General features: G+C 47.0%; 1 protein-coding gene across 5 annotated transcripts in view; it reads left to right on the plus strand.

Annotated features, from left to right (window-relative positions):
- Positions 1-17,271, plus strand: part of LOC308676017 (vigilin-like) — a 98,034-nt gene that overhangs the window by 48,587 nt on the left and 32,176 nt on the right. For all 5 annotated transcript variants that reach the window (XM_081341717.1, XM_081341716.1, XM_081341720.1 and 2 more), the window contains 7 exons: positions 1,237-1,452; positions 2,445-2,651; positions 8,014-8,229; positions 10,498-10,704; positions 12,934-13,041; positions 14,398-14,502; positions 16,475-16,553. In XM_081341717.1, coding sequence (XP_081197843.1) covers positions 1,237-1,452; positions 2,445-2,651; positions 8,014-8,229; positions 10,498-10,704; positions 12,934-13,041; positions 14,398-14,502; positions 16,475-16,553 — 1,138 coding nt within the window. The remainder of the gene's footprint in view (positions 1-1,236; positions 1,453-2,444; positions 2,652-8,013; positions 8,230-10,497; positions 10,705-12,933; positions 13,042-14,397; positions 14,503-16,474; positions 16,554-17,271) is intronic.

Raw genomic sequence — 17,271 nt, forward strand, 5'->3', positions numbered from 1 at the left:
CATTTAAAATCCCCTCGATTGCATTCTGCTTAGAAAGAAGTAGAGGAATTTGCGGGGAAGAGCTTTGTGCATCCTGCTGTGATAACCAGGGAATTAGTCCGGAGCAACGTTTCTCACCCTCAGCAACTTTAAACATGGGTGGGCTCCAATTCTGGCAAAGAAGGCTGTGTTCCGGATCAGTTCTTTTGGCGCGATCTGAGTAGCAGAGGAGAAAGGGACCTTGGAGGTCTTCTAGTCCTACCCCTTGCTCAAGCAGGAGACCCTATGACATTTCAGACAAATGGCTGCCCAAACTCTGCTTAAAAACCCTCCAGTGATGGAGCACCCACAACTTCCGGAGGCAAAGAGGTTCCACTGATTGTTCTAACTGTCAGTGAAATTTCTCCTTAGTGCTGGTTGCTTCTCTCTTTGAGTAGCTTCCATCCATTGCTTCTAAGTCCTGCCTGCAGGTCCTTTGGAGAATAAGGTGACCCCCCCCTCTTCTTTGTGGCGGCCCCCTTAGGATTTCCCTTAGGATCCTGCAAGGCCTGCTCTCGTCTGGAAATGTCGTAGCGTTTCGATAACAGTGCTTAGTTCTTTTTTTTATTGAAAAGTTTTACAATACATTTTTAAATACAAAAAAGCCCCCCCTCCCCTCTCCCCAACCCCCCCTCCCCTCTCCCCAACCCCTCCCTCCCCTCCCCTCCCCCCTCCCCGACTTCCCAGAGCTGAATACAGGGTATAAAAATACAAACAAACATAATCTAAAATATGCTAACAACAATAAAACATTAAGTTCTATCGCACTTTAACTCTCCATCGTCAAATTATTAATAAAATAATTATTAACTAATTATACATCATATGGATCCACTACTTATTCAAATGCTAAATGAAACTTTTTAGTCCCATATTTATTCTGAATGTATTCAATCCATCTCCTCCATTCCACAATGTATCTCTGTTGCGATTGGTCTTTCAAAATGAGGACCCAGATTGTTGGGGGCAATTAAGCTGACTTTGTAATAATGCCGCTTGGGGGTGTGTGTGAAAGCCCTAACAAGCAGGCATATACATAGAATGAAGGCTACTGCTAAGCTTGTAAGCTGCCCTGAGTCTTCGGAGAAGGGCGGCATATAAATGGATTTTTTTTAAAAAAAACACGCTGAAATCTTTGCCATTTCCGCCAAGTTAGAAACTTTTAAAGTCCATTCTTCTATAGTTAGTTCTTAGTTAGTGCTTAGTTCTTCTCGACAGGTGTTTCATGTTCCTCTGGAAGAGCGACGCTATAAGGACAACAGCCAGTTTGGAGAAGGCGATGAGGCCAAAGTCTGTGTGGACATCATGCAGAAGACGGGGGCTCATATTGAGCTTTCCTTGGCCAAGGACCAGGGCCTGTCCATCATGGTGACTGGCAAACTCGACTCTGTGATGAAAGCGCGGAAGGAAATTGTTGCTCGGCTTCAGACCCAGGTAACACAGTTGAGCTGCCTTGTTCCACAGGGCCATTGTTGGTGACAGTTCGCCATCTCCTGCTCCCAATTCAGCGCTTAAAAACATTGCAACTAACATTGTTTGAGGGTTTCCAGGCTGACAGGCTGACTTTGTAGTCGTCCTTTGAAAACTGGCAGCAGATCAGATCTTTTGCAAGAAGGCTGCCTTCAACAGAGTCGTGCCATTGGCCCAGTTCGGCCGGAGCACATAGGAAGAGTCTGGGGGCCTTACAGATGTTGGCCTCTTTTTTCTCATCGTGCTAGGCAGCATTCTGTAGTCTTATGACATCTGGAAGGGCTATCCTTAGTCTAGTACTGGCAACCTGGCAGAGACTCTCCATAATGACAGACAGCTCTACTCCAAGTTTATCCAGAATTGATCTTAGGAGTTTTTGCAAACAGCCCCTGTCCTCTTCTGTTGGGCCAAATACTTCCTCCAAGACGGTTGCTATAGGTGAGAGTTGACCTTGTGTAAATTCCTGCTCTTCCTCTGCTTTTCTAGCGAATCCGCCCCTCGTAGGCTTCCATCCCTCCCCCATCCCAAAGGTCCCTTTTTCAGGGGGCAACTGGACTTTTTTTGTTTTTCCTTTGAAGACGTTTCGCTTCTCGTCCAAGAAGCTTCTTCAGCTCTGACTGGATGGTGGGGAATGGAAGGATTTATCTTCCTTTGCAGACAGCTGGTCGTTTGCCTTCTTTTAAGAGAGTCGTTGAGGCCACCTCGAGGTTTTTCTGTGTCCTCAGGGTCACCTGAGTAGTGCAAATGGTTGTGGAGCCTTCTTGGAACTGCTGAAAGGATTGTGTTGTAGACTGGAGAGAGATGATGTCGTATCCCTTCGCACCACTCAGGTGAAGCAACGCGTCTTCAGAGCAAAACAAAAAAGTCCAGTCGCCTCGTGAAAATAAGCCCCCTTGCGATAACTATGACCTGGAGGACTGAAAATCCCCCTCCCCATCATTCTCTCCTCTCCACAGGCTTCAGCTACTGTCACAATCCCCAAAGAGCACCATCGCTTTGTGATTGGCAAGAATGGTGAGAAACTGCAAGAGCTTGAACTAAAGACGGCCACCAAGATCAACATCCCGCGGCCCGAGGACCTCAGCAGCCAGATCAAAATTATGGGCACCAAAGAAGGCATCGAGAAAGCACGTCATGAGATCTTGCTCATCTCAGCAGAGCAGGTGAGCGGCTGGGCACCTGTCCATCTCTCTAAAGGCGGCAGGGTGGAGATGTGAAGTTGGTGGGAGAACTTTGAAGGTCTTCTGCAGTTGATATTTTGAACGTCTCCTGCAACATCTTGGTTCTAAAACGAGATGGGATGGGATGGGATGGGATGGAATAGAATAGAATAGAAGAATAGAATAGAATAGAATAGAATAGAATAGAATAGAATAGAATAGAATAGAATATGGAAAAGAATAGAATAGAATAGAATAGAATAGAATAGAATAGAATAGAATAGAATAGAATAGAATAGAATAGAATAGAATAGAATTTGGAAAATAGAATAGAATAGAATAGAATAGAATAGAATTTGGAAAATAGAATAGAATAGAATAGAATAGAATAGAATAGAATAGAATAGAATAGAATAGAATTTGGAAAATAGAATAGAATAGAATAGAATTTGGAAAATAGAATAGAATAGAATAGAATAGAATAGAATAGAATAGAATTTGGAAAATAGAATAGAATAGAATAGAATAGAATAGAATAGAATAGAATAGAATAGAATAGAATAGAATTTGGAAAATAGAATAGAATAGAATAGAATAGAATAGAATAGAATAGAATAGAATAGAATAGAATAGAATAGAATAGAATAGAATTTGGAAAATAGAATAGAATAGAATAGAATAGAATAGAATAGAATAGAATAGAATAGAATAGAATAGAATAAACAGAGTTGGAAGGGACCTTGGAGGTCTTCTAGTCCAACCCCCTGCTTAGGCAGAAAACCCTCTACCATTTCAGACAATCTTTTCTACAAAACCTCCAGTGTTGGAGCATTCACAACTTCTGGACTCAGGTTTTTCCACTGGTTATTGTTCCAACTGTCAGGAAGTTTCTTCTTAGTGCTAGATAAAGAGGCAAAGAGACAAGTACTTCATTTTTTCCCTCTAAAAAGCAATGAAACTTTCCTATACGTTAGTTCCCTTTTGATTTCATGGGGAAGAGTTGCTGGCTTTTTTTTGACAGGTTCGCAGTGAAAATAAATCAATAATTACAAGTGGTTCATGACTTATGCTCACAACTAGTAGTAACTGCGAGTGGGATCTTGGCATCCTAGTGGACAACCACTTAAATATGAGCCAGCCGTGTGCTGCAGCTGCCAAAAAAGCCAACAGAGTTCTTGGCTGCATTAACAGAGGGATGGAATCAAGAACATATGAAGTGTTGATACCACTTTACAATGCATTGGTAAGGCCACACGTGGAATACTGCATCCAGCTGTGATCACCACAATGTAAAACAGATGTTGAGACTCTAGAAAGAGTGCAGAGAAGAGCAACAAAGATGATCAGGTGACTGGAAGCTAAAACATAAAAAGAACGGTTGCTGGAATTGGGTGTGTCTAGTTTGATGAAGAGAAGGACCAGGGGTGTCATGATAGTAGTGTTCCAATATCTCAGGGGCTGCCACAAAGAAGAGGGAGTCAAGCTATTCTCCAAAGCGCCTGAGGGCAAGACAAGAAGCAACAGATGGAAACTAATCAAGGAAAGAAGTAACCTAGAACTAACTGACATTTTAATTTAATTTTAATTTAATAACATTTGTATACCGCCCTTCTCCCTGAGGACTCAGGGCGGTTCACAGGGCAGAATAAAATAGCAAATACAAACATTAAAAAAAAGATTAAACAATTGCCCTAGTTAAAAACAATAGAAATACAGTTCTAAAAACCCCAAGAAAAATTAAAAGACCAAAGATAAAACAACCCCAGCAATCCCCATCAGGCTAGGCCAGCTTGTACAAACAGAAATGTCTTGAGATCGCGACGAAAGGAGCGAAGGTCGGGCGCCATCCGGAGCTCTACCGGTAGCTGATTCCACAGCTCCGGAGCGCCCACAGAGAAGGATCTCCCCCTGGGGGCCACCAATCGACATTCTCTGATCGGTGGCACCCTGAGGAGGCCCTCTCTGTGGGAACGCACAGGGCGCAGGGAGCTTGATGCCGGCAGCAGATGTTCCCTGAGGTACTCCGGCCCCATGCCATGGAGTGCTTTAAACACCGTTACCAGTACCTTGAATCTCACCCGGAAGACAACTGGCAACCAATGCAGCTCACGGAGCAGAGGTGTAACGTGGGAGTATCGGGAGACTCCCAACACCACTCTCGCGGCCGCATTCTGTACCAGTTGGAGCCTCCGGGTGGTCCTCAAGGGCAGCCCCATGTAGAGAGCGTTGCAGTAGTCCAGACGAGAGGACACGAGCGCATGAGTGACCGTGCATAGATCATCCCGGCTAAGATAGGGCCGCAACTGACGCACCAGGCGAACCTGCGCGAAGGCCCCCCTAGTCACAGCTCCTATATGGTCTTCCAAGGTGAGCCGTGAATCTAGGAGGACCCCCAAGTTGCGAGCCCTATCTACGGGGGGTAATAATTCACCCCCCATAGCCAGAGGTGGAATGTCCGAATAAACCCGGGATGAAGGTATGCAAAGCCACTCAGTCTTGTCGGGGTTGAGTTGGAGTCTGTTCCTCCCCATCCAGACCCGAACCGCCTCCAGGCAACGGGACATCACGTTGAGGGCATCACTGGGGTGGTTTGGGGTCGAAAAGAAAAGTTGGGTATCATCAGCGTACTGATGATACCCAACTCCAAAGCCACGAATGATCTCACCCAGCGGCTTCATGTAGATGTTGAACAGGAGAGGCGAGAGGACCGACCCCTGAGGAACTCCACAAATGAGAGGCCTCGCGGTCGACCTCTGCCCCCCTGCCAACACCGACTGCGAACGTCCCAAGAGATAGGAGGAGAACCACTGTAAAACTGTGCCTCCCACTCCCAATCCCCTGAGACGCCGCAGCAAGATACCATGGTCGATGGTATCGAAAGCCGCCGAGAGGTCTAATAGGACTAGAACAGAGGAATGCCCCCTGTCCCGAGCCCTCCAGAGATCATTCACCAGCGCGACCAATGCCGTCTCCGTGCTGTGCCCGGGCCTGAAACCCGATTGGTACGGGTCTAGATAATCCGCTTCATCCAGGACCAGAGGGAGCTGATGCGCCACCACACTCTCAACAACCTTCGCAAGAAAGCGAAGGTTGGAGACAGGACGAAAGTTGTTCAATACAGCCGGGTCCAGGGCAGGCTTCTTGAGGAGAGGCCTCACCACCGCCTCCTTCAAGACGGCGGGGAAGATACCCTCACTCAAAGAAGCCGATATAACTGCCTGGAACCAGCTGCGTGTCCTCTCCCGGGCTGCATAAACCAGCCAGGAAGGGCACGGGTCCAATAAACATGTGGTGGTGCTCAGCCTCCCCATGATCCTGTCCACTTCCTCCGGAGTCACAGAATCAAACTCCTCCCAGGTGATATCGACAAGACCACCCGTGTCCTGATCGTCAGACTCTGCCCAGTCAGAGTCCAGACCGGTCCGAATCCGAGCGATTTTGTCCGACAGATGTTGGTTAAACTCCTCGGCACGTCCCTGCAAGGGATCCTCCCTCACCTCCTGATTTAGGAGGGAGCGAGTCACCCTAAACAGGGCAGCCGGGCGATTATCTGCGGACGCAATAAGGGTGGCGAAGTGGTTAGACCTCGCCTCCCTAATTGCAGCGAGATAAGACCTAATATAGGCTCTTAGTCGCAATCGGTCGGGTTCGGATCGGCTGGACCTCCAACCGCTCTCTAGGCCCCGTCTCCGACGCTTCATCTCCCGGAGCTCCGCAGAGAACCATGGAGCTCGACGGGATCTGCACCGGGTCAGGGGCCGCAAGGGTACAACTCGGTCAAGGGCCTCAGTGGCCGTCCTTTCCCAGGCTTCCACTAAGGCCTCGGCCGAGCTGTGAGCAAGGGAGGCAGGTGGGGACCCCAGCGCCGCCATTGAGAACGATTAACCAGTGGAACAACCTGCCTCCAGAAGTTGTAAATGCGCCAACACTGGAAATTTTCAAGAAGAGATGGGACAACCATTTGTCTGAAATGGCATAGGTTTCCTGTCTGAGCAGGGGGTTGGACTAGAAGACCTCCAAGTTCCCTTCCAACTCTGTTATTCTATTCTGTTCTATTCTAACTCAGCCCAAAATTTCCATGGCTAAGCAAGACAGTGGTTAAATGAGTTTTGCCCCATTTTATGACCTTTCTTGCCACAGTTGTTAGGTGAATCATAGCAGATGTTAAGTCACTAACACGGTTGTTAAGTGAATCTGGCTTCCCCATTGACTTTGCTTGTCATAAGATCACAAAATGGGGATCACATGACCCCGGGACCCCGCAACCCTCATAAGTACATGCCAGTTGCCAAGCATCCGAATTATGACCCCAGGGATGCCACGATGGTCCTAAGTGTGAACACAGTCATAAGTCACTTTTTCCCGTGCCGTGGTAACTTCAAACCGTCACTGAACAAGTGGTTGCAAATCAAGGACTATCTGTACAGTCATGCCTGGCACTAGAAGATTGCAATTATTATGATCATCTCCTATGTGCTTGTTTGAGAAGCTGTAACAGCTTTTCTTGTGCGCAAAAAATGAAGCAGACTTTGAACTTCAATGGTGCCCACCCCATTGCAGAACCATCCCGATACGTTGCGCGACGTCACGTGACACCGCGAGTTTGACATGTCTGGCCTAGTAGTTAAGGCACCCGGGGCTAGACAATGGGAGACCATGAGTTCAAGTTCCCCCACCTTAGCCAGCTGGGTAACCTTTGGCCAGTCGTTCTCTCTCAGCCCAACCCACCTCACAGGGTGGTTGTTCTGAGGAAAATAGGAGGAGGAAGCTGTGTCGGATATGTTCTCCACTTTGAGTTACACGTAGTCCTTGAGTTACAACCGTTTGTTTAGTGGCCGTTCAGAGTTACAAAGGCAGTGAAAAAAGTGACGTACGGCTGGTTTTCACACTTATGACCTTTGCAGCGTCCCCAACGGTCACACGATCAATATTTAAGGCTCTTGGCAACTGGCATATATTTATGACAGTTGCGTTGTCCCAGAGTTATGTGATCAATTTTTTTCCTGACCTTCTGGCAAAAAAACGTCAGTGGGGGAGCCTGATGCACTTCACAACCGTGTTACTAATTCAACCACTGCAGGGATTCCCTTAAGAAATGCAGCAAGAACAATCGTAAAATGGGACAAAAAAAACCCTCACTTTACTAATTTCTCACTGAGCAACATATATTCTGGGTATCCGTTGTGGTTCGTAAGCCGAGGACTCCCTGTATTTATAAAAAAATAATAATAATAAAAGCGGGATGCCAATGAGTACCCGAAAGAGCTTCAGGTGTGTCACATAGAATGGAAGGAAGTGTGGTGGATGGTTCCATCTGTCCGCTCGTGTCTAGTCAGGCTGAGGCTTCTCCGTGGTTTTATTTTAGGACAAACGAGCCGTGGAACGCTTGAACCTGGAGAAGGTCTTTCACCCATTCATCTCTGGGGCCTTCAACAAAACAGTCCAGGAGATCATGCAGGAGACGGGAGCACGCATCAACATCCCCCCGCCCAGCGTCAGCAAGGATGAGATCATCATTACGGGGGAGAAAGAACCCGTCTCCCAGGCTCTCCTGCGCATCCGCAAGATCTACGAGGACAAGGTAGGTGCCTGAGAGATCCCCACTGGAGTATCTGTCGCCATTTTTTTTTTACTTCCCTGTGGCAGCAGTTTCCTTTCCTGGCTTCCTCACTTCCCCTCCCTTCTCAGAGCCAGAGTTGCTGAGACTTTGTGGTAGAGAGATTGGCAGAGCCAAAGGGAAGGAGTCAAGTGAGGTGTTAGTTTGGAATCTCTGCATAGTCACAAGAGGCTAAAGCCCAACTTCCCTCGAATGCCGTTGAGCCTTATCTAGTTTTTCCAGATTCGAGCCATTAGCCTGAGATGATTCCTAGGTATAGTCTTGAGCAATAAAGCATAACTTGAACCCTTCACGTGTGGATCTGATTGTTCGTGCCTGACACATTAGGAGCAAAACATTTTCACATGTTGGAACTTCATAAAATCCTGGAGTTAGAAGGGGCTAAATTAACATACAGGCAGTCCTCAATTTACAATAATTTACTGACCCGTTTGAAGTAACAACGGCACTGAAAAAAGTGACATCTGGCCATTTTTCTAACAACGATTGCCTCATCCCCATGGTCAGGTGATCAAAATTCCAGACGCTTGGCAACCGATTCATATTTAAGACGATTGCAGTCTCATGGGATCACGGGATTCCCCTGTTGTGACCTTCTGACAAAGTCAATGGGGAAGCCAGATTCACTTAACAACCGTGCTACTAATGTAACAACTGCCGTGATTCACCTAACAACCCTGGCAAGAAAGGTCATAAAATGGGGCAAAACTCACTTAACAAATGTCTCACTTAGCAACGGAAATTGTGGTCGTAAGTTGAGGACTACCTGTAGATGGTACAGATGTGAAGGTACAGTCTGAGACATTGGTTCTCTGCTCAAAGCGCTCTAACATTAGGAACTTTCTTCCAAAATTTAATCAGAATTTGCTTTCTGGTAATTCAGATCCTTTATTATTCCATGTCTTGTGTTCTGGGCTGACAAAGGACAAACCTTGAGTTTTTTCATATGACTTCCCTTTAAGGTAGTTCTGTCATATCCTCTCTAAATTGTCTTTTTCAGGTAAATATTTCCAGATGCTTTAATACAGGGGTGTCAAACTCGCAACATCGCATGACGTGTCGCGACGTATCGTGACCTTTTTGCCATTGCCGGCAATGGGTTGGGCGCGGTTTCGCTGTGGTGCATCCGGCCCGCGGGCCGGCAGTTTGACACCCCTGCTTTTAATATATTCTACGACCTTGCTATACATTGCGTGACCGCATCTGTGTTTTCGCTGAGCAGATGTTGTGGATGTCTGAATAGAGAAATGGCTAATAATCCTAGGGCAAATTGGGGAAGGGTATGTCCCAAGGGTGCTTTTTCAGGAGGCAACTGGACTTTCTTTGTTTTTCCTTTGAAGACGTTTCGCTTCTCATCCCAGAAGCTTCTTCGGCTCTGGCTGGATGGTGGGGAATGGAAGCATTTATACTCCTTGCAGACAGCTGGTCATTTGCCTTCTTTTAGAGCAGGGGTAGGCAACCTGGGCTCTTTTATGACTCATGGACTTCAACTCCCAGAATTCCTGAGTGAGCCATGCTGACTCAGGAATTCTGGGAGTTGAAGTCCATGAGTCATAAAAGAGCCAAGGTTACCTACCCATTTTAGAGAGTCGTTGAGGCCATTTGGAGGTTTACCTGTCTTCTCAGGGTCACCTGAGTGGTACAAATGTGTGTGGGGCGTTTTTGGCTGGAGGATTTTTTTGCCTTGTGTCCCTTCACTGTGGAAGACAGGCTCAGGCTGTTGGGGATTTATTAATTTATTTTATTTTATTAGATTTTTATACCGCCCTATTCCTGAAGGACTCAGGGTGGTTTACAGGGCAGCATAAAATACAATATAAAAGATAATATAAAATTAAAATAAATTAAATTAATTAAGCCCAACAATTAAAACAATATTTAAAAAGCTAAAAACCCTTCAGTCCAGGCCTGATAGATCGAAAAGCCAGGTTTTCAGGTCCCGGCGAAATGAACGCAGATCGGGGGCGGTCCGGAGTTCCACCGGTAAATCATTCCAAAGGGCAGGCGCGCCCACAGAGAACGCTCTTCCCCTGGGAATAACCCGCCGGCATTCCTTAACCGGCAGTATCCTGAGAAGGCCTTCCCTGAGATGCCTGTGTTGTCTGCATCTCAGACCGAAGCGCAAACGGTTCCACTCTGCTCCCCACCCATTTGATTATTGGGGGGGGCTGTGATTAAGGTTGGCTTTGCATCGTTTCTGGCTTTGAGAAGCTGCCTCTGGTTGTCTTTCAGAAGCGCAAGACCACCACCATCTCCGTGGAGGTGAAGAAGTCCCAGCACAAGTACATCATCGGTCCGAAAGGAAACACCTTGCAGGAAATCCTAGATACCACTGGAGTCTCGGTGGAGATGCCGCCCCTTGAAAGCAGCTCGGAGACCATCATTCTGCGTGGAGAGCCGGACAAACTGGGGCCAGCCCTAACTCAGGTCTATGCCAAGGTATCCATCTGCCACGGTCACATAAAAGGCCTAGTCAGCCAGGGATATTTCACATGGGACCAGCACAGCAGTATCACTGGCAGCCAGGCACCTTGATTGATGTGCTAAAGTCAATAAAATAAATCCGGCTTTTCCTCTAGAATTTGTGCAAGATAACTGAAAACAAAATGCACATCAACTTTAAAGACCAGCTGGGTAAAAAACGTTGGATCCGTGCAGCAAAGATATTTTTCTCTCTGTGCGTATGTGTGTTTCCTCTCACTTTTCCTTTGGATGGATGGATACCTGCTGTTTTGTTTAAAATAAACTGGTATTAAATTATCAAGCAAGGTCCACTGTGTTTAGATTAAGGCTTTATGTGAATTTGGCCATTGTAAATCACAAACAGGATGTGGTGTCCTAGTGAACTTAGTAAATTGTGTTGTTTTTTCAGGAAACCACATTAAACAAACTGTGAAAAAGTAAAGATGAGCAATCTTTGATGGTCAAAAGTGGCACTTAAAAGGGGGGGGAAGAATGTGGGGCCACTTTATTTTAAGGAAACATTGGGGCTTTGGAGAATAATACAACCCAGGTGGCCAGAAAGGCCCAACAGAGGCATCACTTTCTCAGGGTCTTGCAGAAGAACAGGGTAGAACAACGGCTCATGACCCTCTTTTACCGGTCAACTATAGAGAGCGTCCTCTCGTATGGTATTGTGGTTTTGTACGCGGTGGCTCAGTGGGTTAGGACACTGAGCTTGTCGATCAGAAGGTCGGCAGTTTGGCGGGTCGAATCCCGAGTGCCGCGTAACAGAGTGAGCACCTGTTACTCATACCAGCTTCTGCCAACCTAGCAGTTCGAAAGCACGTAAAAATGCAAGTAGAAAAATAAGGACCACTACGGTGTGGGAAGGTAAGAGCGTTCCGTGCGCCTTTGGCATCTAGTCATGCCGGCCACATGACCACGGAGACGTCCTCGGATAAGCGCTGGCTCTTCAGCTTTGAAACGGAGATGAGCACCGGCCCCTAGAGTCGGAAACGACTAGCACGCGTGTGCGGGGGAACCTTTACCGTTTTTTATGCTGGTCTGACAGCCGCGGATAGGAAGGCATTACAGAGGGTGGTGAGCACAGCACAAGACATTGTGGGCTGTCCCCTGACACCACTGGATGACATCGCCAGGGCTCGCAGCCTTGGAAGAGTGAGGAAAATTCTCAGGGATGACTCACACCCTGGACGGTATCTCTTTACTCTCCTACCATCAGGTAGGAGATATAGGAGTATAGCCAGCCGCACCAACAGGCTGAAAAACAGCTTTTATCCATGGGCTGTTTAGGCTTTTGAAAGGGGAAATAATTTTTATAAACTTTATGCAGAATTGACTTGCGAGGCCGGTGTGTTGTGCAATTAGTTCACCTGGTGTAACAAGATGGTGGGTTTGTTGTCACTGTGAATTGTGGTGGGGGGCACGAAGGGAGGCTCAGCCAATCTCAATGTATATACATGTTTGTACTTTGACAATTTTTTTATTTATTTTTATTTTAATTGCATTTATATCCCGCCCTTCTCCGAAGACTCAGGGCGGCTTACAAGCTTAGCAGTAGCCTTCATTCTATGTATATGCCTGCTTATTAGGGTTTTCACACACACCCCAGCGGCATTATTACAAAGTCAGCTTATTGCCCCCAACAATCTGGGTCCTCATTTTACCTACCTCGGAAGGATGGAAGGCTGAGTCAACCTTGAGCCTGGTGGGATGCGAACCTGCACTAATTGCAGGCAGCTGGTGTTATTTAAGGAGGCATTAGCCCACTGCTCCACCAAGGCTCAATAAAGGTTCATTCATACTAAACCACCACCACCACCCCCGTTTTTAATAAAATTTGTTTCCTAACGCAGAACGGGAGAAAAGTTGAGTTTTAGCAAAATTGGATAGGTTTGAGGGACACAAAATGGGGATTTAATGGCTATGTGAATCCTAGAGGCCGAAGATTAACCAACTCTGGCTTAGTGTAATTGGGCAACTTGCAAATCTAATTAAGAAAAACAAACAGGAGAATGTTGCAATGATGCCACCTGGAGGCAGAATGCAGGTATTGTAGCATTAAAAAAAACACTTGCTGGCATAAAGATGTGCCAACCTTGGTGTCTCACTCGAATGGGAGACCTGTCTGTAGCCAGGTTTTCAAAGCCGCTCTTGTGAATGAAGCTGGTAAACTCTTCCTGCCATCCTGTCCCTTTTCCCTAGGCGAAGAGTGTGATGGTAGCTGAAGTAATGGCCCCAGCCTGGTTACATCGTTTTATAATTGGGAAGAAAGGACAGAATATTGGCAGAATTACCCAGCAACTCCCTAAGGCAAGTATTCTTAAAATAACATGGTTACAGATAAAATAGCGAGAGTAAAAAAAACAACAACTCTGGTTTGATGCACGAAATATTGTTTTTTAAAAAAGGAAAAGCATGCCTCTCTCCCTTGAGGATACTGGAAAAGCAGGAACTAAATTTGAAGAGTCCCGTTGGGCCCTTTGCCCCTCCCTTAATAGATCACATGGAGCACCTTAAACGTCAAATGTGTGGTTTTCAGGTCCACAAGGGTTCTAATGCAGGTAGTCCTCAACTTGCAACCATTCACTGAGTGACCGTTCAGCTTACAATCAGTTCTCACATTTACAACCATCATATAGCATCGAGGAGAAAAGCAACCTAGAACTAAGGGTGGGGGGAAAAAATAATCCTGACAATGAGAATGATTAACCAGTGGGGAAAAAATTGCATCCAGAAGTTGTGAATGCTCCAACACTGGAAGTTTTTTTAAGAAGAGATTGGACAGCAGTTTGTCTGGAATGGTATAGGGCAGGGGTCCCCAACCTGTGGGGCCAAGGCCCGGTACCGGTCAGTGACCTGTTGGCCACCGGATCACGGGAATGGCTGCCAAGCGTGCACACGTGTGCATGCACCCTCCCCACTCGCGCTAGGGCTGCCCCGCAGTGCTAGTGGCCCCGTTTGTGCATGTGCGGGGCGCTAGCACCACCAGCGTCACCCGGGCACTAGTGGCCCATTTGCGCATGCACGCAGGTGCCAGCACTGCCACCAGTGCGGTTTGCACATGCATGCACACACATTTCCCTACTCCTCCCTTTCTCTCCGGGCCGGCAGCCCAGAAAGGTTGGGGACCTCTAGTGTAGGGTTTCCTGCCTGAGCAGGGGGTTGGACTAGAAGACCTCCAAGGTCCCTCCTATTGTATTCTATTCTACCCTTGTGGTCATGGGATCAAAATTTGGGCCCGTGGCCACAGGAGTGTATTTCCAAACGTCGCAACAACCTGGTGTGTGTGTGTGTGTGTGTGTGTGTGTGTGTGTGTGTGTGTGTGTGATGCTACCATCATTTGTGACCTTCCCAACTGACGTCTCGCTAGCAAAGTCAATGGGAGAAGCCGTATCCGCTTAACGACCACATGATTCAGAACAACCGCAGGGGTTCGCTTAATGACTTTGCCAGAGAAAGTCATAAACCTGGGCACACTCTTCTTCACAATTACCTTGCTCAGCAATGGAAGCTCTTGCCCCAGTTGTGGTCATAAGTCGAGGACTACCTGCGGATGAGTTTCCTGGAAGCTTCATATGACGAGACTGGCACCTCCCCTTAAAAACGATGCTTATTGAGATCTGTTGGGGTACACGTTTTTGATGGCCCGGCTCATCCACTTTTCAGGTTCACATTGAATTCACGGACGGCGATGAGAAGATCAATCTGGAGGGACCCACCGAGGAGGTGGAATTGGCCCAAAGCCAGATTCAGGAAATCATTCGGGACCTGGTGAGTTCTCCTGTGAATCTTACGTGTGTACTTTCTCTCTCTTTTTTCATCAGACCCATCACTATAGCAGGAAGAGCAAAATAAATAAATAAATAAATGTAGATCCAGGTCAGAAATTTTTATCTGTTTCCTCCTTGGCGGCAGTGTGAATTGTGGCCAGTGATATTATGGGTATCACCCGTTTGGAGAGATGATGCAGAACTATTTGCAGAAGAGGGTGCTTAAAACACCCACGTTGTCCCTTTTTTTTTCCCCCGGGTGTTATTTGGTCTCTTAAAACTTCCTCGAAATGTAATCCAGAAATTAAAAAGTCCTGCCTGTTCAAACGGGCAGCAGAGGTCCAATTAGAAAGCTGAAGTCCGGTGGGTTATCTCCCCTATCAGCCTGCAGCTTTTGCCACGTTGAGAGTGGGGTGATGGCTCAACGGTTAAAGGCCGTTGGGCTTGACGGCTGGAAAGGTGACAGCCCAAGTGCGAGACCTAGCACCGTGCAATGGAGTGAGTTCCCATTCCTTGCTCCAGCTCCTGCCCACTTTGCAGTTTATTTATTTATTTATTTATTTTTATTCCATTTATATCCCGCCCTTCTCCGAAGACTCAGGGCGGCTTACAAGCTTAGCAGTAGCCTTCATTCTATGTATATGCCTGCTTGTTAGGGCTTTCACACACACACCCAAGCGGCATTATTACAAAGTCAGCTTATTGCCCCCCACAATCTGGGTCCTCATTTTACCTACCTGGGAAGGATGGAAGGCTGAGTCAACCTTGAGCCTGGTGGGACTCGAACCTGCACTAATTGCAGGCAGCTGGTGTTACTTAAGGAGGCATTAGCCCACTGCTCCACCAAGGCTCTTGAAAGCATGCAAATGTGAGTAGATAAAAAGGTATCACTTTCGGTGGGAAGTGAAGAACGTTCCGTGCGCCTTTGGCATATGGACATGCTGGCCACATGACCACACACACACAAAAAAAAAACACGTCTTTGGACAATGCTGGCTCCCTCGGCTAAGAAACAGAGATGAACATCACCCCTTAGAGTCGGACAGGACTGGACAGGGGAAACGTATACAACTATTGCCATGTTGCCAAAAAGCACTGGATTTTCCAGAAAACAAGGATCTCTTGGAAAGCCTTAGCAAAACTGTATGGGGGGAGCAAATAGATTCCAATTCGGGCATCCATTCAGAACCTGTGAACGTTTGAAAATCCACCGAGAAGCAGTTTTGGCTTTTTTTTTTTAAGGCTCTCAGAAGAGCTTTATTTATTTATTTGTTTTGGGGACTTATATGCCGCCCTATCTCCCGAAGGACTCAGAGCGGCTAACAACAATAAAAATACAATAATACAAAAGTTAAAAAAAGAATTAAACTAGCAGCCCCAATAATAAGTTAAAAATATTTTAAAAATCCCTGTCAGTCCAGGTCAGCCTGATGGAAAAGGAATGTTTTAAGGCCGCGGCGAAAGGACCGGAGATCCGGGGCCATCCGGAGCTCACAGGGCTGGCGCTCCCACAGAGAAGGACCTCCCCGTGGGGGTCGCCAGCCGACATTGTCTAGCCAACGGCACCCTGAGGAGGCCCTCTCTGTGTGAGCGCACTGGGCGATGGGAAGTCGTTCCCAGCAGTAGACGGTCCTGCAAATATCCCGGGCCTAGGCCATGTAGGGCTTTAAAGGTAAGTACCAACACCTTTGTTGTTTGCTAGGATAAGCGAGTCATATAATCATACAGCTGGAAGGGACCTTGGAGGCGAGGGACGTGAAAGAGTGTGCCAAGCCTACTCAGTTGTACGTTAATGCGGGGCTGTCCAAACTTGGCAACTTTTAAGACTTGTGGACTTTTAACTCCCATGGCTGCCTGGGTAATTCTGGGAGTTGAAGTCCACAAGTCTTTAGTGCAATTGCTGGTGCCTGCTGTCTGAGGCTCCATTTTCGTCTTGCAAGTCTCGTGTCTCACTGTCCCATCCTCGCCTGCAGCTCAGACGGATGGACTACACCGAAGTGCTTATCGACCAGAGATTTCACCGCCATCTGATTGGGAAAAACGGAGCTAACAGTGAGTCAGGCTGATCAGAAGTCTAGAGAGGAATAAAAGAACGCTGAAGGATTTAAGGTGGCTGGGGTGAAGTTCATGTTCTTGCTGATGACTTGATCACTCAAGGATCCTCAGGGCTCCCGGGCAATTTTGAAGAGGGGGGGGCGGGGCGGGGGTTTGTGTGTGTGTCAGATTTTTAAGAAAGACCTGATCAACCTCTCACAGACAAGAGTGAGATCTCTTGGCTTTGTTGCCTTTCTGATAGTTTTGAAGCTCCCTCTGATGCATTACCTTAAAATTTTAACTACAGGTAGTCCTCGACTTACAATCACAACTGTGCCCAAAGTTTCTGTGGTTAAGCCGAGACCTTCGTTAACTGAGTTTCGCCCCATTTTATGACATTTCTGGCCACAGTTCTTAAAGTCGATCGCCGCAGTTTGTAAGTTAGTCACTGGGTGGTTAAGTGGAATCTGGCTTCCCCCGTTGACTTGGCTTGTCGGAAGGTGGCAAAAGATGATCACGTGACACACACACACACACACACACACACACACACACACACCACCACCACCCCCGGGGACACTGCGACCGTCTTAAACACGAACCGGTTGCTAAGTGTCTGAATTTTGATCACGTGGCCGTGGGAATTCTGCCAAAAAAAAAAAGCTGTTACTGAAAAATGACGATAAGTCACTTTTTTCCCCAGTGCTGTCGTATAACTTTGAACGGTCACCGAATG

This window comes from Vipera berus (genome assembly GCF_964194415.1).
Source record: "Vipera berus genome assembly, chromosome: W".
In the NCBI taxonomy this organism is placed as follows: domain Eukaryota; kingdom Metazoa; phylum Chordata; class Lepidosauria; order Squamata; family Viperidae; genus Vipera; species Vipera berus.